This window comes from Sciurus carolinensis, chromosome 9 (assembly GCF_902686445.1).
Source record: "Sciurus carolinensis chromosome 9, mSciCar1.2, whole genome shotgun sequence".
Classification (NCBI taxonomy): Eukaryota; Metazoa; Chordata; class Mammalia; order Rodentia; family Sciuridae; genus Sciurus; species Sciurus carolinensis.
The window spans coordinates 26,928,930-26,952,669 of record NC_062221.1 but is presented as its reverse complement, the minus strand read 5'-3'; the positions used below and the strand labels follow the sequence as shown (position 1 = coordinate 26,952,669).

Here is a 23,740-nt window from a genome sequence, read left to right as displayed (position 1 = left end):
TCATTCCAATACTCCTCAAACTATTCCATGAAATAGAAGAGGAGGGAACCCTACCAAACTCGTTCTATGAAGCCAATATCACCCTGATACCTAAACCAGACAGAGACACATCAAGGAAAGAAAATTTCAGACCAATATCCTTAATGAACATCGATGCAAAAATTCTCAACAAAATTTTAGCAAATCGCATACAAATATATATTAAAAAGATAGTGCACCACGATCAAGTGGGTTTTATCCCAGGGATGCAAGGTTGGTTCAACATTCGGAAGTCAATAAATGTCATTCACCATATCAACAGACTTAAAGTTAAGAATCACATGATTATTTCAATAGATGCAGAAAAAGCATTTGATAAAATACAGCATCCCTTCATGCTCAAAACACTAGAAAAAATTGGGGTAATGGGAACATTCCTAAACATTATAAAGGCCATCTACGCTAAGCCCATGGCTAATATCATTCTAAATGGTGAAAAACTGAAAGCGTTCCCCCTAAAAACTGGAACAAGGCAGGGATGCCCTCTTTCACCGCTTCTATTCAACATCGTCCTTGAGACTCTAGCCAGAGCAATTAGACAAACCAAAGAAATTAAAGGGATACGAATAGGAAAAGAAGAACTCAAACTATCCCTGTTCACTGATGACATGATTATATATTTAGAGGAACCTGGAAATTCCACCAGAAAACTTTTAGAACTCATAAGTGAATTCAGTAAAGTAGCAGGTTACAAGATCAATGCTCATAAATCCAATGCATTTTTATACATAAGTGATGAATCTTCAGAAAGAGAAATTAGGAAAACTACTCCATTCACAATAGCATCGAAAAAAATAAAATACTTGGGAATCAATCTCACAAAAGAGGTGAAAGACCTCTACAATGAGAACTACAGAACACTAAAGAAAGAAATTCAAGAAAACCTTAGAAGATGGAAAGATCTCCCATGTTCCTGGATAGGCAGAATTAATATCGTCAAAATGGCTATACTACCTAAAGTTCTATACAGATTCAATGCAATTCCAATTAAAATCCCAATGATGTACCTCGCAGAAATAGAGCAAGCAATTATGAAATTCATCTGGAAGAATAAAAAACCTAGAATAGCTAAAGCAATCCTCAGTAGCAAGAGCGAAGCAGGGGGTATTGCAATACCAGATCTTCAACTCTACTACAAAGCAATAGTAACAAAAACGGCATGGTATTGGTACCAAAATAGACAGGTAGATCAATGGTACAGAATAGAGGACATGGACACAAACCCAAATAAATACAATTTTCTCATACTAGACAAAGGTTCCAACAATATGCAATGGAGAAAAGATAGCCTCTTCAACAAATGGTGCTGGGAAAACTGGAAAACTATATGCAATAGAATGAAACTAAACCCCTATCTCTCACCCTACACAAAACTCAACTCAAAATGGATCAAGGACCTCGGAATCAGACCAGAGACCCTGCATCTTATAGAAGAAAAAGTAGGTCCAAATCTTCAACTTGTTGGCTCAGGATCAGATTTCCTTAACAGGACTCCCATAGCACAAGAAATAAAAGCAAGAATAAACAACTGGGATAGATTCAAACTAAAAAGCTTTCTATCAGCAAAGGAAACTATCAGAAATGTGAAGAGAGAGCCTACAGAGTGGGAGAATATCTTTGCCAACCATACCTCAGATAGAGCGCTAATTTCCAGAATCTATAAAGAACTCAAAAAACTCTACACGAAGAATACAAATAATCCAATCAACAAATGGGCTAAAGAAATGAACAGACACTTCACAGAAGAAGATGTACAAGTAATCACCAGATATATGAAAAAATGTTCAACATCCCTAGTAATAAGGGAAATGCAAATCAAAACTACCCTAAGATTTCATCTCACCCCAATTAGAATGGCGATTATCAAGAATACAAGCAACAATAGGTGTTGGCGAGGATGTGGGGAAAAAGGAACACTCATACATTGCTGGTGGGGTTGCAAATTAGTGCAACCACTCTGGAAAGCAGTGTGGAGATTCCTCAGAAAGCTTGGAATGGAAACACCATTTGACCCAGCTATCCCACTCCTTGGCCTATACCCAAAGGACTTAAAATCAGCATACTACAGAGATACAGCCACATCAATGTTCATTGCTGCTCAATTCACCATAGCCAGATTGTGGAACCAACCTAGATGCCCTTCAGTTGATGAATGGATAAAGAAACTGTGGCATATTTATACAATGGAATATTATTCAGCCATAAAGAATGATAAAATTATGGCATTTGTAGGCAAATGGTCGAAATTGGAGAATATCATGCTAAGTGAGATAAGCCAATCTCAAAAAACTAAAGGACGAATGATCTCGCTGATAAGCGGATGAGGACATATAATGGGGGGTGGGAGGGGCTAGCATTAGGTTTAGGGTTAGGTTTAGAGTTAGGCTAAGGAGAGCAGTAAGAATGAAGGAAAGAAGGACTGTGTAGAGGGAAAAGAGGGGTGGGAGGGGTGGGAGGGGTGGGAGGGGTGGGGGGGAGGGGAAAAATATAATAAACATCATTACCCTATGTAAACGTAAAAAAAATAAAAAAAAAAAAAAAAAAAAAAAAGACTGGAAATGGAGCCACCATATGACCCAGCTATTCCATTCTTCAGTGTTTATATAAAAGAGCTATTAGCATACTGTAGTGATAGAAGCACATTAATGTTTGTAGTAGTGTAACTCAGAATAGCCAAGTTATAGAACCAGCCTAGGTGTCTGTCAGCACATGAATGAATAAAGAAATATATGGCATATATACACAATGAAATTTTCCTCAGCCATGAAGAATGAAAACTAAAATGTGAATGAATAAAATTATAGCAGATAATTGGAAAGATATCCCACATTTATGAATTGAAAAAAATTAATATTGTTAAAATGTCTGTAGTATCCAAAGCAATCTGCAAATTCAATGTAATTTTCATCAAAAAGTCAATGGCATTTTTTTACAAAAAGAAAAATACAATCCTAAAAATTATATGGAACCTTCAAAGAGCTCTAATAATAAAAATATTATACATCCAGAATTCAAAATATATTATAAAGCTTTTATAATCTAAACAGTACTGTACTGGCATAAAAACAGACATAAAGACCAGTAGAATAGAATAAAGACTCAGAAATAACCCCATTCATATGATCAAGTGATGTTTGTCAAGGGTGCCAGGAGTTTACAATGGGGAAGGGATAATCTACTCCATAAATGGTATTGGGAAGACTGAATATCCACATGCAGAAGAATGAAAATGGACCTTACACCATTATAGAAAAATCAATTCAGTAGATTAAAGACTTAAACCTAAGGTGAAATTGTGCTGATGGAAAGAAATGGACTCAGTTGTTCTACCCTTTCTACTAGCCTGGAAATTACAAAATTTGTAAATGTAACCTTAAAAATTTCAATTAAGTTATTCTCATTAAAAATACATATGGTTGTATATAACCGTATAATGCTATAGCTGATAAAATTACTGTTAACCTGACTGGTCTGGGGAATTCTCAGACAACCAAAAAAACATTATTTCTGGGTGCCTCTGAAAGAGATAAAAATTTGAACCAGTAGACTGAGGAAAGAAAATCAACCTCACTAATATGAACGGGTTTCATCCAATCTGCTTAGGTCCTGAATACAATGAAAAGGCAGACAAAGGATGACCACCCTCTCTGCTTTAGCTAAGATATACATTTTGTCCTATCCTGGGACATCAGCATTCCTAGTTCTTGGGTTTTTAGAACAAACCTGGGCTGGAGAAGTCTGAGACTCAGCAATAGAGTCCTTGCCTAGCCTGTGTCAGACCCTGGGTTCAATACCAACTCTTTTTACAAAGAAAAAAAATACATAGACTCGGACCAGGACTTATACCTTTTGCTCTTCAATTCTCAGCCCTTCAGACTCTGACCACCATAACTGACCTTCCCGGTTCTCCAATTTGCAGATGGTTGAACCATGGGCATCTACAATGCTCTAAGCCAATTTGGAAGTCTACACACACACACACACACACACACACACACACACACACATGTACCCTGTTGGCTCTGTTTCCCTGGAAAGCCCAAACTCACTATAATTCTATACCTCTATAATCTGATGACACTGTTGATATTTACTGAACAAATTAGTTTTAAATCACATAAAATAATACTGTTTAATCTTTTGATATTTAAATTTTTGGATATTTTATTTTTTATCCTTTCCCACTTTTTTATTGGTGCATTATAGTTGTACATACTGATGGGATTTGTTGTTACAATTGTACATGCACACAAAAAAAGTTGTTTTTTTTTGTTTGTTTGTTTTGTTTTGTTTGCGATACTGGGGATCGAACTCAGGGCCTTGTGCTTGCAAGGCAAGCACTCTAACAGCTGAGCTATCTCCCCAGCCCAAAAAAATGTATGTTTTAAAGTAAATAATACTAATATACCTGCATATGTCTGATTTATAATTATTTGTGTGTGTGTGTGTGGCAGCAAAAAAAAATTAAGAGTTATGATGCACAAGAAAAAATTGGAAACATCCGCTCTAACCTACCTCTAACATAAGCATTTTCAGTCTTGTTTTATGCTTTGTGGTTCAAATGTCTGATGTCAGACTGTTGAGTTCAGGTCCAGGACCAGTATCAATTTATTTTTCTTTCTAAGGAAAAAATTATGAATAGTTTTTATTTACCTTATTTAGAATAACACAGTCTTCAAAAGTAAAGGTTCGTTTAATCAGAAAGATTTCTCTCATATGTGGAAGCTGGGACAAAATAAAGACAAAGGAAGGGGGATCCCATGAAAATAGAAGGTAGGTCATTCAAGTATAATAAGGGGATTGAGGAGGAGGAAGGAGGGACAGGAAAAGGGAGGAACCATGGAGTGAAAATGATTAGATTATACCATGTACATATATTAATATACCACAATAAATTTACCTTTATATATTTATCTGTAAAGCACTAATTTTTAAAAAAGCTATAAATAAATACAAGGCTGATCAGTGGAGTAGAGGAAGGGGAACAGGGGGAAAGAGGAAGGGAGGTAAAGAGGAAGTACTGAGGACTGAAGTGGAGCAAATTTATATTCCAAGCATGTATGATTATGTCAAAATGAACCTGAATATTATCTATAACTATAATGCACTAATAAAAACAAAAAGTTTTTAAAACAGACAAAACCAAGCTGTACTTTTTATAAGTAATTAAAATACAAAGGAAAAATATCAGACAAATCAAGATTATGGTTACCCATAGGAGCTTGAAAGGGATTATTATTAGGGAGCTGTGCTCATGGCAAGACTCAAAGACAAAGGACAAAAGTGGTATGGTATCCTGGTGGGGGTTACTGTGGTCATTGTTTGGAAACACATTAGAAGACTAGGTGATGTTTGGGAGCCAGGACCAGAACAGTGTCTGCTATAGGGAAAGCAAGGAAAGTGATATGCTAATAGCCAGAGTTAAAAAGCCCTTTTAGGTGATGCTGTCAAGAGTAGCGAGCCAGCCCCCCAACCCCCACGCCAAGGTCAGACACTGTTGCTGAACCAGCCTGCCTGCCCCCCTACTGCTGAGGGACACTGCACTTGCCTCTGTGCTGACTCAGCACACCCTTGCTGGGGCTCCTCAGCTTCTTTGGAGGCTGGTGCAGGCATTTTGAATTATTCCTGAGGGCATGGCCATCATCATCATAAGGGTGGCTCCCTTCCTGAGACACCTACAGGAGACTGGAGGCCCTTTGACAGGACTCAGGATTCAAGAAGGGGAGGTATTGAGAGACTCAGGACCAACTCAGAGATCCTGGGTGAGTCTCTCCCACTGGGTGAGGCTCTCTGGACAGGTCAGTAGTCCCAAATGCAGGGAACTTCAATGGAGTAGCGGTGAACCTGGACAACTGGGAGCATTGTAGAGGAGGACCTCCCAGCAGGAGGCTTCGTCGCAGAGTGAGAGTCCCAGGCCTGGGCGGTAGGTCCGGTCCCCAGGGAACATCAGAGAGGAGGGATCCCCAGCGAGAGTCTCAATCGCAGGGTGAGGCTCCCTGGACCAGGAAGTAGGTGCAGACCCCTGGGAACGTGGAAGAGGAGGGCTGCCCAGCCCAGGTGGTAGTTCTGGACCACAGGGAACTTCTTGGAGGAGAGCTGCCCAGTGAGACGTCCCCCTGGGTGAGTCTTCCCTGCCGGGCATGCGATACTACCTTGTATTCTATCAGATCATAATGGAATGAAATTAGAAATAAATGTAAAAATAAAAAACAGAAGCTACTCCAACACCTGGAGATTAAATAATACATTATTGAATGGTACATGGATAACAGAAGACACCAGGGGAGAAATAAAAAAATTCTTAGAGGTAAACGAGAACAGAGATACAACATATCAAAATCTCTGGTATACTATGAAAGCAGTACTAAGAGAAAAATTCATTTCATAGAGTGCATTCAATAAAAGAAAAAAATCAACAAATAATTGACCTAACACTACAGCTCAAAGCCCTAGAGAAAGAAGAACAGATCAACACCAAAAGTAGTAGAAGACAGGAAGTAGTTAAAATCAGAGCTGAAATCAGTGAAATTGAAACAAAAGAAACAAACAAATTGACAAAATAAATAGTTGGTTCTTTGAAAAAATAAACAAAATTGATAAACCCTTAGCCACACTAACAAAGAGAAGGAGAGAGAAAACTCAAATTACTGAAATTCAGAATGAACAAGGAAATATTACAATAGACACAAAAGAAATACAAAACATAATTAGAAGCTATTTTGAAAATCTATACTCCAACAAAATAGAAAATCTCGAAGACATTGGCAGGTTTCTAGAGACATATGAATTACCTAAACTGAACCAGGAGGACATACACAATTTAAATGGATCAATTTCAAGTAATGAAATAGAAGTCATCAAAAGCCTACCAACAAAGAAAAGTCCGGGACTAGATGGGTTCTCAGCCGAGTTCTACAAAACCTTTAAAGAACAGCCTATTCCAATACTCCTCAAAGTATTCCATGAAATAGAAGAGGAGGGAACCCTCCCAAGCACATTCTATGAAGCCAATATCACCCTGATACCTAAACCAGACAGAGACACATTGAGGAAACAAAATTTCAGACCAATATCCTTAATGAACATTGATGCCAAAATTCTCAACAAAATTTTAGCAAATCGCATATAAAAATATATTAAAAAGATAGTGCACCACGATCAAGTGGATTTGATCCCAGGAATGCAAGGTTGGTTCAACATCCAGAAATCAATGTCATTCACCATATCAACAGACTTAAAGTCAAGAATCACATGATTATTTTGATAGATGCCAAAAAAGCATTTGACAAAATGCAGCATCCCTTCATGCTCAAACCCTAGAAAAAATAGGGATAGTAGGAACATTCCTTAACATTGTAAAAGCCATCTATGCTAAACCCATGGCCAATATCATTCTGAATGATGAAAAACTGAAAGCATTCCCCCTAAAAACTGGAACAAGGCAGGGATACCCTCTTTCACCACTTCTATTCAACATTGTCCTTGAAACTCTAGCCAGAGCAATTAGACAGAACAAAGAAATTAAAGGGATATGAATAGAAAAGAATAACTCAAACTATTCCTATTTGCTGATGATATGATTATATATTTAGAGGAACCAGGAAATTCTACCAGAAAACTTTTAGAACTCATAAGTGAATTCAGTAAAGTAGCAGGATATAAAATCAATGTTCATAAATCTAATGCATTTTTATACATAAGTGATGAATCTTCAGAAAGAGAAGTTAGGAAAACTACCCCATTCACAATAGTCTCAAAAAAAAATAAAATACTTGGGAATCAATCTCACAAAAGAGGTGAAAGACCTCTACAATGAGAACTACAGAACACTAAGGAAAGAAATTAAAGAAAACCTTAGAAGATGGAAAGATCTCCCATGTTCTTGGATAGGCAGAATTAATATTGTCAAAATGGCCATACTACCAAAAGTGCTATACAAATTCAATGCAATTCCAATTAAAATCCCAATGATGTACCTTCCAGAAATAGAGCACGCAATTATGAAATTCATCTGGAAGAATAAGAAACCCAGATTAGCACTCTTTCTTAGCAGGATGAGTGAAGAAGGGGATATCACAATACCAGAATTTCAACTCTACTACAAAGCAATAGTAACAAAAACAGCATGGTATTGGTACCAAAATAGACAGGTATATCAGTGGTATAGAATAGAGGACATGGACGCAAACCAAATAAATACAATTTCCTCATATTAGACAAAGGGGCCAAAAATATGCAATGGAGAAAAGATAGCCTCTTCAACAAATGGTGCTGGGAAAACTGGAAATCCATATGCAACAGAATGAAATTAAACCCCTATCTCTCACCTTGCACAAAAATCAACTCACAATGGATCAACGACCTTGGAATCTGACCAGAGACCCTGAATCCTATAGAAGAAAAAGTAGGTCCTAATCTTCAACATGTCGGCTTAAGATCAGACTTCCTTAACAGGACTCCCATAGCACAAGAAATAAAAGCTAGAATAAATGACTGGGATAGATTCAAACTAAAAAGCTTTCTCTCAGCAAAGGAAACTATCAGGAATGCGAAGAGAGAGCCTACAGAGTGGGGGAAAATCTTTGCCACTCATCCTTCAGATACAGCACTAATTTCCAGAATCTATAAAGAACTCAAAAAACTACACGAAGAATACAAATAACCCAATCTACAAGTGGGCTAAGGAAATGAACAGACACTTCACAGAAGAAGAGCTACAAGCAATCAATAGATATATGAAAAAATGTTCAACTTCTCTAATAATAAGAGAAATGCAAATCAAAACTACCCTAAGATTCCATCTCACCCCAATTAGAATGACGATTATCAAGAATACAAGCAACAATAGGTGTTGGAGAGGATGTGGGGAAAAAGGTACACTCATACATTGCTGGTGGGGCTGCAAATGAAGCCACTCTGGAAAGCAGTGTGGAGGTTCCTTAGAAAAGTTGGAATGGAACCACCATTTGACCCAGCTATCCCACTCCTTGGCCTATACCCAAAGGACTTAAAATCAGCATATTACAGAGATACAGCCACATCAATGTTCATAGCTGCTCAATTCACAATAGCCAGACTGGAACCAACCTAGATGTCCTTCAATTGTTGAATGGATAAAGAAACTGTGGTATGTGTATATCTATACACAATGGAATATTACTCAGCTATAAAGAATGATAAAATTATGGCATTTGCAAGCAAATGGATGAAATTGGAGAATATCATGCTAAGTGAGATAAGCCAATCTCAAAAATCCAAAAGACGAATGATCTCACTGATAAGCAGATGATGACACATAATGGGGGGTGGGAGGGGGGCAAGAATGAAGGAAGGAGGGACTGTATAGAGGGAAAAGAGGGGTGGGAGGGGTGGAGGAAAGAAAAAATAACAGAATGATTCAAACCTCATTACCCTATGTAAATGTATGATTACGCAAATGGTATGCTATTACTTCATGTAGAAACAGAAACAACATGTATCCCATTTGTTTACAATAAAAATAAATGAAAAAAAAAGCCTTTACAAGTGCTAGGCACAGTTAATCCTGATAATAACCCTAAACAGATGCTACCTCCGCCCCCCTGCTTTCTCTTTCCCTCTCTCTCAAATAAAAGGAAACTAAGGCAGAGAGAGGTTAGTAAATTTGCCCAGAGCACAGTTGGCAAAGAGAAGACAGAAAATTAAGTGTTCTGACTGAAGTTAGTACCCTTACTCACTATGATATATTATCTCTATATTAAAGAATTATGAAACTCCAGAACAAGGATCAGTTATTGGAAGGTAGGAAATGTTCTGATATTGTTTTTGATAGTGGTAAACTTGAGATGTACACTTGCAAAAAGCAGGGGTAAGTCATTTGTACTTTCGTGTAATATTCTCAGTCATGCCCTGCGAACAGTTAGGCAGACTCAGAGAGAAAGAAAGGGGATAAAGGTAGAGGTAATTTCATCAAAATAGAGGAAAAATCAGCAGAATAGATGAAGCAGATTGGGGAGTAGGAAAAAGGGACTGGAAAAGAGAATGACAGTAGAATGAATCTGACCAAACTTTCCTATGTGTATGCATGGATGTGGCATGGTGGGGCCCAGCATCTGTGTATCCACAGAAATACTGATTAAAAAACGATAAGTAAACTGTAAATGGATTGAAGAGTGGTCTGTGAAGATGTAATAGGGGAACTGGTTGGGGACAGGAGGGCATGTTGGGGACTGAATTGGAACTGGTTGTTTTCCCTGATTTTGTGATAATGTCAGGGTATATACTTATGTTGTATATAACTAAAAAAGAATAAATTTATAAGAGAGAAAGAACTAGATCTAACAAAAGGTAGAACTGGACACAACACAATGCCTTTAATAGGAACTCCTTGAATTACTTGGAATCACTGCACTGTGTAAAAGAACTGCTCCTGCTGCATCTTTAGATAAAGTTGCATGTGAATGTGTACCTTCTGCCATTTTTTCTTTGCTGCAACAGGATGACTCAGATCCTAAGGGGGCTTGGTTGGCAGGGTAGCTACAATAATTTCTGCCCAGTATATACTGTCACCAGAGTATAAAAGGTATCAATGGTAGATACTATGCTGTAGTCAGGAGACAAAACCATCTCCAGGGCCTTTCCCTGCTGTGGAATGTGTTTCATTTCGCTTCTACCCTGGGTATAAGATGTATAAATGGCCTAGCTTTCATGCTGATTCTAACAGGGAATTGTTACATTACAGATTTTGCTAGTTCCATTTATTAATATTTAGAGTTATAAACAGCAATGAATTCTGGATCCAGAGTCTGCTTAACTTTGTGACCCATAGCAACCCACTTGAGGTAGGGGATGGAGCAGGATCTTTTATGATAGGAGTTACTCAACTGTCTTTTAAAAAAGTCAAAGATACATGCAAATGTTTTTCAATTACATATTAAAAAGTATTAAGTATTTAATAAAAATATCAATTTTTGGTCCCATCTCTCTCCATTCTTGATTCCTACTCCACACTCATTTTCAACACTTTTAGCTATTTCTTCTGATACATTTTTAAATAATATTCTCTTAATGGACATTTATTTTTTCTATATTAGATATCACTTAATGATCTGTATTTTTAAAAAATATTTTAGCTATAGATGGACACAATATCTTTATTTTTTTAATGTGGTACTGAGGATTGAATCCAATGCCTCACACATACTAGGCAAGCACTCTACCACTTAGCCACAACCCCAGCCCCCAATCTCCCTATTTGAGAAGAGAACAATTAAATTTTGAATGCTCATTCACCTTCACATATACTCTTCACCTTCCATACTGCCAAAATTCCTGTATCATCTTTTTTTTTTTTTTTTGTGATGTTGGGGATTAGAACCCAGGGCCTTGGGCATGTGAGGCAAGCACTCTACCAACTGACCTATATCCCCAGTCCTGTATCACCTTTTTAATCAATAGTCAATTGCTATTATGCTTATGTAACTACTTTCACATATAGTAAACTAAGATTGCATTTACTTTCTTGTACAACTTTTAAAGTTTTTCTTATAATTATTGTGTCTTATTTTTAATGTGTTTTGTTTCCTCTGTTTCCTATGTTCCAAACTTTTAGCAGAAAATGAAAATCTCCTCTGAGTAAATACCTTAGGTATTTATCAGTTTAATTTTTCTCAGTTATGTCCTATATGGAGCCCTACCACCTCTTTGTTAATCTGGCTTGAGAATTTTCTTTGCTTCTCTCCTAGGTCCCTTTGTCTCATCGGTTAAAGCAGTCTCACTTTAATTTTTTGTTTACTTTCTTATTGGTGAAACACTCTTTCTAACTTCCTGGAAAAAAATGTATGAGAGGAAAAAATTTATTATTTTGTATGTTTAAAATGTACTTCACTTACCATTATCTTTGATTAACAGTTTGGATATAAACATTTTTATTACAAATAAAATGCAGAATTTTTAAAGCATTGATTCATTATTTTTTAGCTTGCAGTGTTGAAATATATTTATGTCATACCATTCCAATTTCATTCTGGTTCCTGACTCTTGTTCACAAGTCATTTTATATGAAAAATTGCTGTATCCTCTCATCCTTTGTGTTCTGAAATTTTACAAAGATATTCCTTCTTTGTGTATTTTTTATGCTTTCTACACAACCTAGTTCTTTAAACCTGGAAACTCATTTTCTGGACTATGCAGTTGTTCTACTTCTTTGACAGTTTCCTCCTCTTTTCACATTTCTGCTTCTTAGAACTCTTATATTAGAATTGGACATCCTGGAATGATTCACTAATCTTATATTTTATCCCCCATTATCCATTGTATTGTACTGCCTTTTTGTTTCTACTTTCTGGCATAATTCCTCATTTTTACTGAATTTCATTTCAAGTTATAGCTGTTCTGTTTTAATTTCTGAAAACCCATTTGGATTCTCTGGGTGGTCCCTTCCACCTTATTACACTATTCTTTCATGGATGTACTATATTCTATGTTCTCTGAAAATATAAATTAGTTCTTTGAAATTTCCTTTCACTTCTGAATTTGTTTCTGTTTCCTCCAGTTTCCATTTTTCTGATTATTTTGATCTTTTTTCTTCATGTTGGAAATGTTCCTTATTATAGTTTGTTCTTTGTTCATTCATATTTAAGATTAATACATTATGTTGTTGAAGAAAGCTCTGGGAATGATGCTAGTGTTTATTAATTGGTAGACATTACTTCAGAGTGATCAAAATTGAGAAGCAAAGCAATATCAGTATGTCTGGATCTTTTCTCCCTGAGATAAGTTTTTCCAATGAAGAATCCTCCACTCTCCTTCCTAGGAAGATATGACTATTAGCACTTTGGAGGATCTACTATTTCCTATATATGTTTTTACTTTCCCTGTTTATAATGTGATAACCCCCACCCTCAACTCTGTTTGGTGCCCACCCCCCATGTATAGCCTCTGTTTTAACTTCTGCACAGAGTAGTTGTCAAGTAGAGAAAGCTCATCATTAGAATAAGGAGCAGATAGTGATCTGAAGGTCTTCTTTTTTTTTTTTTTTTTTGAAGGTCTTCTTAAACACTTCTAGTTTTGAGATATTCTCCCTATGTTTCCCGGATTGACTTCCAGTTTCTGGCCTCAAGTAATCCTCTTGCCCCAGCCTCCAAAGGTGCTGGGACTATCAGCATGCACCAATACACTTTCCATTTTTAAAGACTTTTAATCAGCTCTACTCTTTACACTCATACTGCTCATCCTTCAAACATACCATGTCCACACATGAACACACATATGTACCTTCAAAAGTTATTGGTACCTCTAGTCCCAGAGCCCTTATGCAGAGAGGTGTAACAGGCTTGGTTAGTAATGATTTCCTCCCCACCTTCCACCATCCCTAGTTGTCTTCCCCCAACCAACTTGGGGCTGAGTTTTCAGTTTTCTTTTCTTCTTTAAAATCATCCACTTTCCAGCTTTAATCTTTAACATTTGGGGCAGGGGAAAGGATTTGGGCTGGTTTCTTATTGATCTCCCTGTCTAAGAAAAGGTGACTTGGCACTTCACAGAAGAAATACAATCAGTCAACAACTATATGAAAAAAAGTTCAACATCTCTAGCTATCGCGTTCCCTCTGCCCGCAGAGAGAGACACGACAAACGTCTGAAGCTTTGGAAGTTTATTGTGCACAGTCTTCCTTTCTTTCCCTCTTTTCTATCCCCTTCTCTCTTTTCTTTCTCTCGCTCTCTTTCCCTCTGCTTAACTCTCGCCTGCTCCGGTTGCTCCGCTTCTCCTGCTCGGCTCACGCCTGCTTCGGCCGCTCCGCTTCTCCTGCTCGGCTCACGCCTGCTTCGGCCGCTCCGCTTCTCCCACTCGGCTCTCGCTCTCGCTCGCACTCTTCTTCCTCGCTTCTACTCCCACTCTCTCTTCTTCCTACTCTCAGCTTCTTCCTACTCTCAGCTTCTTGCTTCTCTCAGCTTCTTGCTTCTCTCAGCTTCTTTCTACTCTCAGCTTCTTTCTACTCTCAGCTTCTTCTTTTACTCCCCCACCCACCAAGCTTATATACACTTCAACCAATCAGGGGAGAGCACACGAGGTAAACGCGCGGACAGCTGCAGGCATAGAATAGGTACACGAGGGGGGCATGCTCTAATCACATCGTTAACTAGCCAATCATTGGAATTCGCTGGTTGTTTACTGTATAGCTGGCCGCTTTTGGCTCAGCGCCAGGCGCCATCTTGACCGTGCCCAAGGCTGGGGGTCCCGGAAACCCCGACATCTAGCAATCAGAGGAAGGAAAATTAAAACCATACTGAGAGTCTATCTCAATGCAGTCAGAATGGCAATTATCAAGAATACAAGCAACAATGAATGTGAGGGTAAAGGTATACATTGCCAGTGGGATTGCAAATTGGTGCAACCACTCTGGAAAGCAATATGGAGATTCCTTAGAAAACTTGGAATGGAATTACCATTTGACTCAGTTATTTCACTCCTTGACACATACCCAAAGGACTTAAAATCAGCATACTATAGTGGCACAGCCATATCAATTTTTATAGCAGTTAAATTCACAATAGTTAAGGTGTGGAACTAACCTAGGTGCCCTTCAACAGATGAATGGATAAAGAAAATGTGGTATATACACAATGGAATATTACTCAACCTTAAATAAGAATGAAATTATGGCATTTTCCAGTAAGTGGATGGACCTGAAGACTATAATGTTAAGTGGAACAAGCCAATCCCAAAAAATCAAAGGCCGAATGTTCTCTCTGATATGTGGAAGCTAACACACAATAAGAGGGGAAGGGAAGAATGGAAGTTCACTGGATTAGACAAAGGAGAACAAAGGGAAGGGAGGGGAGATAGGAATGGGAAAGACAGTAGAATGAATCAGATATTACTTTCCTATGTTTATATATGAATACATGACCATTGTAAATCCACATCATGCACAACCATAAGAATGAGCCTTTATACTCCATGCATGTATAATATGTCAGTATACATTCTACTGTCATGTGTATCTAAAAGAACAAATTTTTAAAAAGGTGCCTAGGGAAGACAGGTTAGGGACTGTCTTTTTAAGTAGAGGTTTGTTCTCTCTTATGTAGAAGGGCTGACTGTGAGCCTGAGGATGCCTCTACTCTACTGACTACTGTTAGGTAAACTTGCCCTGTTCAAAACTGTGAATGGGTGCCCTTGATTTCAGAACTGCAGCCTGTTTTCCATGTCACTAATACATTCCCTACCTTTTGATTGGCTATGTTTACTTCTTATAAAGATCTATTTTAGGTGATAGAATATTATAAGTTTACATAAACTAAGAGTTTAGAAAAATCTTAGTTCTGCAAATATTTGTGTTGTAAGAAAGCATTGAAGATATAGTGTACTATAGTTATAGTTGAACTACTATAAACATAGGGCTATCAAGTCTGTAAGGGAGGTTAGGATGGGTTGAGGGTGGGGTGAGGATGACATCCTGGCCCCTGAGAGGTGAGGGAAATAGATTGTGTATGCACACCCCTATATTGGTAAACAGAACAAATTTCCACATTGCTTCTTTTTTTAAATTTCTATTTATTTAAAATTTTTTTTGTTCTAATTAGTTATACATGACAGTAGAATGCATTTATGCATTTTGATAAATCACACATAAATGGAGTATAATTTCTCATTTTTCTGATTGTACATATTGTAGGATCACATCAGTCATGTAGTCATATATGTACATGAGGTATTAATATCTGTTTCACTCTACTGTCCTTCCTACCCCCATACCTCTTCCCCTCCCTTCACTCCCTTCTACCTAATCTAAAATAACTATTCTTCCTTAGCACCCCTCCCCGCTGCTTATTGTGAATTAGTGTCTGCATATCAGAGAAAACATTCGACATTTGGTTTTTTGGGTTTGGCTTATTTCCCTTAGCATGATATTCTCCAACTCCATCAATTTACCAGCAAATGTCATAATTTCAGTCTTCTTTAAAGCTCAGTAATATTCCATCATATATATATATATATATATATATATATATATATATATATATATATATCACATTTTCTTTATTCATCTGTTGAAGGACACCTAAGTTGGTTTCATAGTTTAGTTATTGTGAGTTGAGCTACTATAAACATTGATGTGGCTGTGTCAGTGGAGTATGCTTATTTTACATCCTTGGAATATAAAACAAGGAGTGGGATAGCTGGGTCAGATGGTGGTTCCATTCCAAGTTTTAGGAGGAATCTCCATACCACTTTCCATAATGGTTGCACCAATTTACAGTCCTACCAGTGATGTATAAGTGGACCTTTTCCCCCACATCCTTGCCAACATTTGTTTTTGCTTGTATTCTTGATAATTGCCATTCTGATTGGAGTGAGATTAAATCTTAGAGTAGTTTTAATTTGCATTTCTCTGATTGCTAGAGATGTTGAACATTTTTCATATATGTTGATCAATTTTATATCTTCTGTGAAGTGTCTGTTCAGTTCCTTAGCCAATTTATTAATTGGTACCAAAAACATTCACTGGAGCAAAGATACCCTGTTCAACAAATGTGCTGGGAAGAATGGAAAGCCACATGTAACAAAATAAAATTAAACCTTTATCTTTCACCCTGCACGAAACTCAACTCAAAGTGGATCGAAGACCTCAGCACTAGAACAGAGACCCTGTGCCTTCTAGAAGAAAAAGTAGGCACAAATCTTCACCATGTCGGCTTAGGATCTGACTTCTTTAACAAGACCCCTAAAACACAAGATGTTATAAATCAAGAATCAATAAATGTGATGGATTAAAATAAAAAAGCTTATTCTCAGCAAAAGAAACAATAATGTGAAGAGAGAGCCTACAGATTGGGAGAAAATCTTTACCACATGCACCTCAAATAAAGCATTAACCTCTAGGATATATAAGAAACTCATAAAACTTAACACCAAAAAAATCAAATAATCTGCATTCCTTCTTGACATTTTTATTTGTTGCAAATAAATGCTTAAAATCAGGGTGAAATTTTGGAACTTTTTTTTCTTTCATACTCAATTGCAAGCCTTTGCTAACTGTGTGGTCTTCAGTAACCTAAAATGAAAGCTTAAATTGTGGACTTAAATACAGTTTTGGCATAAAGTTCAATAGGATTGGAAACATTGAAGTTTAGAAATTTTTACATTATACTTGGATGAATTGGGGCATATGATGAAACACTTAGAATGGAATTAGGTTACTTAATTGTAAGAGACTTTATCAGTACCATTATGAAGAAAAGAATACTAGAGTTGCAAATAGAATCAAGTTCTTATGGTTAACTTGCTAAAATTAAAATGAGAGATAAATCATTCATTTAAGTGTAAATAATGTTCAAAAAAAGAAGGTAAAAGGGGGAATATTGGGAATTTTACCTTAACAGCTTGAAATTTAAATGCACTTGAGCTTCCATTAAATTGACTTTAACATAAAAGTTTTAAGTAGTTATGACAGGATACTTATTCTTTTGGAGAAGTATAGTATTTTTAAAGTAATTTTCTTTTAATTAGATTTATAACCCTATATTAGTTTATATTAATCTCTCTTTAAGTATTTGTAGTCCTAAATAAAGGCAACATATTTTATGGCAGATACCCTACAACTTTGCTCATTTACCAACTCAGAAGTATCACTGTGGCACAATTTTTCTTTCCTCATTGGGTGACGACAATTAGTTTAGCAAAATATTGTTAAAGCAGGAGAATTAAAACTCATATGTTTTTTCTGCAGAGTTCTTGGGACAGTTTCATGATGATCAGGCAATTTCTTCTTGGCATGTGCTTACAGAGTAATCATTCTAAATTTATGGTTTCTCTGAACTTTATTTTTATTTTTATTTTTACAGACTGCATTTTGATTCATTGTACACAAATAGGGTACAACTTTTCATTTCTATGGTTGTACACAATGTAGATTCACACCATTCGTGTAATCATACACATACATAGGGTAATAATGTCTCAGTCCACTGTCTTTCCTTCCCCTACTCCTTCCCACCCCATATCTCTCGTATGCACAAATCTGTATGCATGTGTATATATATGCATATATATATATATACATATATATATATACACACATAAAATCTGTCTTACTTTTATTCAGGCTGCTATAAGAAAATATTTTAAATGGAGCAGTTTATAAACAACAGAAATTTTTTTCTTAAAATTCTGGAGACTGGAAAGTCTGAGATCAAGACATTACGATTCAGTGTCTTGTGAAGGTCTACTTCCTCATAGTTGGCTCCTTCTCACTGTATCCTCACATAGAGGAAGGACCTGTTTTATAAGAGCATTAATCCCATTTAGAGTTCTACCTTCATGATTTAATCATCTTCCAAAAAGGACAACCTCTTAATAATATTTCTTTGGGGATTAGGATCTCCACATATAAATTTTGGGGAGACAAACATTTGGACACACACACACACACACACACACACACACACACACACTGGTATGTGTGATGCTTCATTATCAGTACTCTTCATTTTACCCAGTTAGGGAAAAAACAACAACCTCACTTTTAGTTAATGTTTACAAATCTCAAAACTACTTAGCAGGTGAACCTTTCCCCTGTAAATTTAAGTTGCCATTCCCTAAGGAACTGTTTTACATCTTTTTGTCTCAAACCTCAAATGCCCACTTCTACTCCACTTTTCCTCAGACTATTTTGTTTGTTATTCCACTGAGAATAAAGAAATCAAAGGAAATTTTTCATCCTTTCACCAAATCTCCCTTTTCATCCTTTCACCAAATCTCCCAACTCTGTTTTTTAACATATTCTGCTTCTTCTCTGTGACAATGCAGTTGGCCCTCTATATCCATGGATTCAACTAACTGTGATACATGCACAATGGAGTATTTCAGCCATAAAGAGGATTGAAATAATGATATTTGAAGGAAAATGGATGGAACTGCAGATCACTGTGTTAAATAAAATCAGCCAGACTAAGAATGACCAGTGTTACATGTTTTTTTTTTTTTTTTCTCCCTCACGTGTACCTAGGAAAATAAAAAAAATACATGAAAGTAGTAGGGGGATCATCAAGGAAAGGGGAGGGACAAAAGAGGATAGTAGGGAGAGTGAATATAGTCAAAGCACATTTATGCATGTATGGAAATTTCACAATGAAACCAACTATTTTGTATAATTAATATGTGCTAATGATTATAACTTAAAATTTATTTTAAGATATTTGGAATAAATTGCATCTACACTGAACATGTGTGTCCTTTCTTCTTCTTGTTCCCTAAACAATACAGTGTAACAACTATTTGCATTACATTTACATTGTATTAGGTATTATAAAGAATCTAGAGATGATTTAAAGTACAAGGAAAGTGAGGCTGGGGCTATAGCTCAGTAACATAGCACTTGCCTAGCATGTGTGAGGCCCTAGATTCAATCCACAGCAACACACACACGCACATGCACACACAAAGTACACAGGAGAATATGTGCAGGTTATTTGTAAATAACTGCACCATTTTATATAAAGAACTTAAGCATCCTTTGATTTTGGTATCTAATGGATGGAACCAGTCCTCTGCAGATACTGAAGAACATCTGTGTGTTTAAGCTAAACCCTCCCTTTTGTCCTGAAACCCTATCTTGTGGTTTTTTTTTTTTTTTTTTTTTTTGGTACATAAATGGAGCACACCTTTTCATTTCTTTGGTTGTACACAGTACAGAGTCACCCCATTCAAGCAATCATACATGTACATAAGGTAATAATGTTTGTCTCATTCCACCATCTTTCCCAGCCCCCAAAACCTGCCCCTCCCCACAACCCCTCCCCGCCTCCCTTCTGCCCAGTCCAGAGTTCCTCCATTCTTCCCTTGCTCTACACCCCCATTATGAATCAACATCCACTTCTCAGAGAAAACATTCAGCCTTTGGTTTTTATGGGATTGACTTACTTCGCTTAGCATGCTCTTCTCCAACTCCATCCATTTACTGGCAAATGCCTTCATTTCAATCTTTAAGGCTGAGTAATACTACATTGTGTATAAATATACCACAATTTCCTTTTCTTTTTTTTTTTTTTTTTTTTTGGTGGGGGGCAGTGCTGGGGATTGAACCCAGGGCTTTGTGCTTGACAGGCAAGCACTCTACAAACTGAGTTATATCCCAGCCCGATGCCACAGTTTCTTTATCCATTCATCTATTAAAGGGCATCTAGGTTGGTTTCATAGTTTAACTGTTGTGAATTGAACTGCTATAAACATTAATGTGACTGTGTCACTGTAGTATGTGGATTTGAAGTCCTTTGGGTGTAGACCAAGGAATGGGAAAGCTGGGTCAAATGGTGGTTGTTTTTTCCATTTTTAAAAAATCCTCCTTTGATCACATGTCATTCTTCTACCCCATTTCTTCTTTCCAGTTATTGCTAATTCTTTGAGTTTTCTGTGCTTCGTTCTCACTTCCTCCTCTCATATTCTCTCCTAAACTCCAGCCATTTTATCAAAACTACTCTTGTGGAAGTCAGTGACAGCCACCACAATACCAGCTCTTCTGGCCAATTCTTATTTCACATTTATTTTAACTTGCTTTTAACAAAGTCCTCCTTAAAATCTAGTTTCCTTTTGGCTTCTATGACACCTTACTCTCCTGCTTCTCCTCTCACCTCACTACTTGGTCCTTCTTCATTTTCTCTGCTTGATACTCCTCATTTTTCTGACCAATAAATGTTGGAACCCTGTGTCCAATTTAGCATATCCAAACTTGTACTTGTTTTCCTCCTTCAGACATGTACCCTAGGCCAGAAAACAAGAGTGATCTTTGACTCTGTTCCTTTCTCTCATCCAGTCTATCAGCAGATCCTGGGACTTGTACCTATAAAATGTGTCAAAACTCTAAACCCTTCTTAATATCATGTTTACCTTCATCCAAGAAGCCATGGTGTTGCAATAATAGCATCTTCACTCGAACCCTGCTTTGCTGTTTTATCTTTTCAGTGTTTGTCCTTGTCCCCAACAGATCCCTCAGACCAATACTTTCAAGATTTAAATCATACCATGTTATTCCTCTGCTCTAAATCTGCAGCAACTTCCTATCTTGCTTGGAATAAAAACCAAACCCCTTAACTTGGTTTACAAAGGCCCTGCCTAATCTTATTCCTTCCACCTCTCTGTCTATATCGTCACCAATCTCCCCCTTATTCACTTTTCTCCAGGCACACTGAGCATTCCAAATCCACTGCCCCATCAAGGCCTTAATAAACAAGTGCAGATTTCCCTAGATTCTCCAAATCTGCTACCTTACTTTTAGATCTTTACTCAAGGTTTGTCTTTCCCTGACTACCCTACCTGAAGCAGTACTTTCTCCCAAACCCTGCTACCTTGGCTACCTACTATCCCTACTCTAATTTTTCTTCTTAAAACTTATTACCACTGTTAATTATTTGTCTATTATCTGTTTCTGTTCTCTAGAAAAAAAAAAGTGCCATGAGAACAGGGACTTTTGATCATGACAAAGTGAGAGCATTCAGCAGGTGCCGCATAAGCATTTGTTAATTGGATGAGTGTTTATGTATGTATGCATGTAGTGGAGTCTTGTGTATGATTTGATAAGAAAATGATAATTTTAAACTTAGATGGCTCTCTTTTCTCAATATGAAATGCATGTGGAGGAAACACATTCTACATTCTTTATTACTTATCTTCAACATTTCAATTTTCCAGGTGGTTCAGATGCTTAGATCTTCCTGCTTTTTGAGCTGGCAGGAATTTGAGAGCTCTGCCATTTTATCAGCATTATCTACCAATAAAGTGCTTAACTTTTCTTTATTCATCAGCTAAATAAAAGACAAGATGATATGTTACACTGAATGTTTTCTAAAATCTAACTAAAAGTAATTCCTTTTATGGGCTGGAGTGTAGCTCATGGTTAGAGCACTTGTGTAGCATGTTCAAGGCCCTGAATTCAATCCCTAACCGTGCATTTAAAAATTAATAATTTCTCTTCAAGATGGACTGCTTGGATCAAGTAAAGATAGTAAAGATGGCCCTTAGAAATCTAATGTTCCATTAGATATTTTCTAATTTATTATATTTCAAACATTTAATTATAAGTCACTACCACTTTAAAAACACTAGTTTTTTGTACTTACTTTATACTTAATTTTATTTATAGCCACCTGAATCAAGCTTATTTTGGAAAATGTCTTTTTTAGGGTAAATCCCACATAAATATTTTACTAACACTATGGTGCATATTGATCTGTCTTTGAAGCATTTTTTATAGACTGTTACACTTAAGAATTTTAATTATCCTACAACATTATACTTCTAACAGAAAAAGAACCCTTAAGATTTTAAGGTCAAGAATTCACTTGTGAGGAAATAGGACTTCTATATTCTTAAGTATTTGTTCTTTTCTGAAACGTTTAACACAGGACACATATTTTTACTTGTATGGTAAAAATCACAGTGATGTACATAATTAAGACCATTACACTCTTTCTACTTCTATAAAGGTAATACTTTTTATTAAATTGAGAGGACTAGAAATCTATGACTATGAACACACACTGTTTGGAAAAGCTAAGTAGAGAGCTAGATGGGGCCTAGAAGCCAAGATATGAATTTCACTTCAGAGACTAACTTTATATTAAAACCCTAGTTGCTTTAAAATAGGGCAAGCGCTTTTCCCTCTTCCTCTTTCAACTGATTGTTCTTCCCAGAGAACTCATAGATGTTGCTGGACGGCTGAATTCTTTGCTGTTAAGTGCATTATAACTTATTTTAGAAAACAAGTTTGGGCTTTTGTGTGAATTACTGTTCTGATTAAGCTTGGTGACTGATTTACTGGAAAAATGAATGCTCCAGAATGTGGGTAGAGATGGTACTTAGGCATGATCCAGGTCAATTATGTTACTTTGGTAGATATCACTTACCATATAGAGATTTTTAGAAAATAGGAACTCAAGACTAAGAATTTAAAATAAGCTCCTTTTTACATTGCCTTTATGGTTCAAAGAAATGAACACTTTTCATAGTTTAACTATGTGTCTTTCTCTTTTCATTTCCTTTCCATATCCCTTTTATATTTCACCCAACACCAAAAATGACCTTTCAGAAACACAAAGTAGATCTTTTCTACAAACTTCGCCATGTGATGAATGAACTTATTGACCTGCGAAGGCAGCTACTGTCTGGTCACCTTACTCAAGATCAAGTGCGGGAGGTTAAGCGGCACATCACCGTTCGCCTGGACTGGGGTAATGAGTAAGTATGACTATTATTTGGGTATCTCTCAGTTTCCATTATAATAACTCAGTTCTCATCGAATTTAAACCTAATAGAAGCTTCTCCCTAATAATTAAGACAACGTTATATGTTTCACTAATTTCTCATTATTATTGCTAGATGCAATTGTTTGTTCTAGTTAGCAAAGGACACTCATGGGTTCTAGTCTGAAACGCATACTCCAGTCTGACAATTGGAAAGATGAATTAAAAAAATTGAGCTAGACTATCCTCCAAAGTTTCTTCCAACTCAAGTTTCTTAAGTCTAGATCTCATTAATCAGAATATACTTATTTTTTATCTTGTGGTGGTTTTTTAAAATGTGAACTCAGTCTCTTTACATTTTATATTCAGATTTTATATGAATCTGAATAGGAAAAACTTACTAATGAGAATTCTCTACATTTGTACTTCAGAATATTCTTAACTGTCTTTTTCATTCAAAGAGTCCTGCATTTATGCAGTGGGTA

The 23,740-nt window shown here is 36.6% G+C and overlaps 1 protein-coding gene across 1 annotated transcript in view; it reads left to right on the top strand.

Moving 5' to 3' along the window:
• Dock3 (dedicator of cytokinesis 3) overlaps window positions 1-23,740 on the top strand; it is a 712,604-nt gene that overhangs the window by 401,149 nt on the left and 287,715 nt on the right. Inside the window, 1 exon segment of the mRNA XM_047563117.1 lies at window positions 23,102-23,250. Coding sequence (XP_047419073.1) covers window positions 23,102-23,250 — 149 coding nt within the window.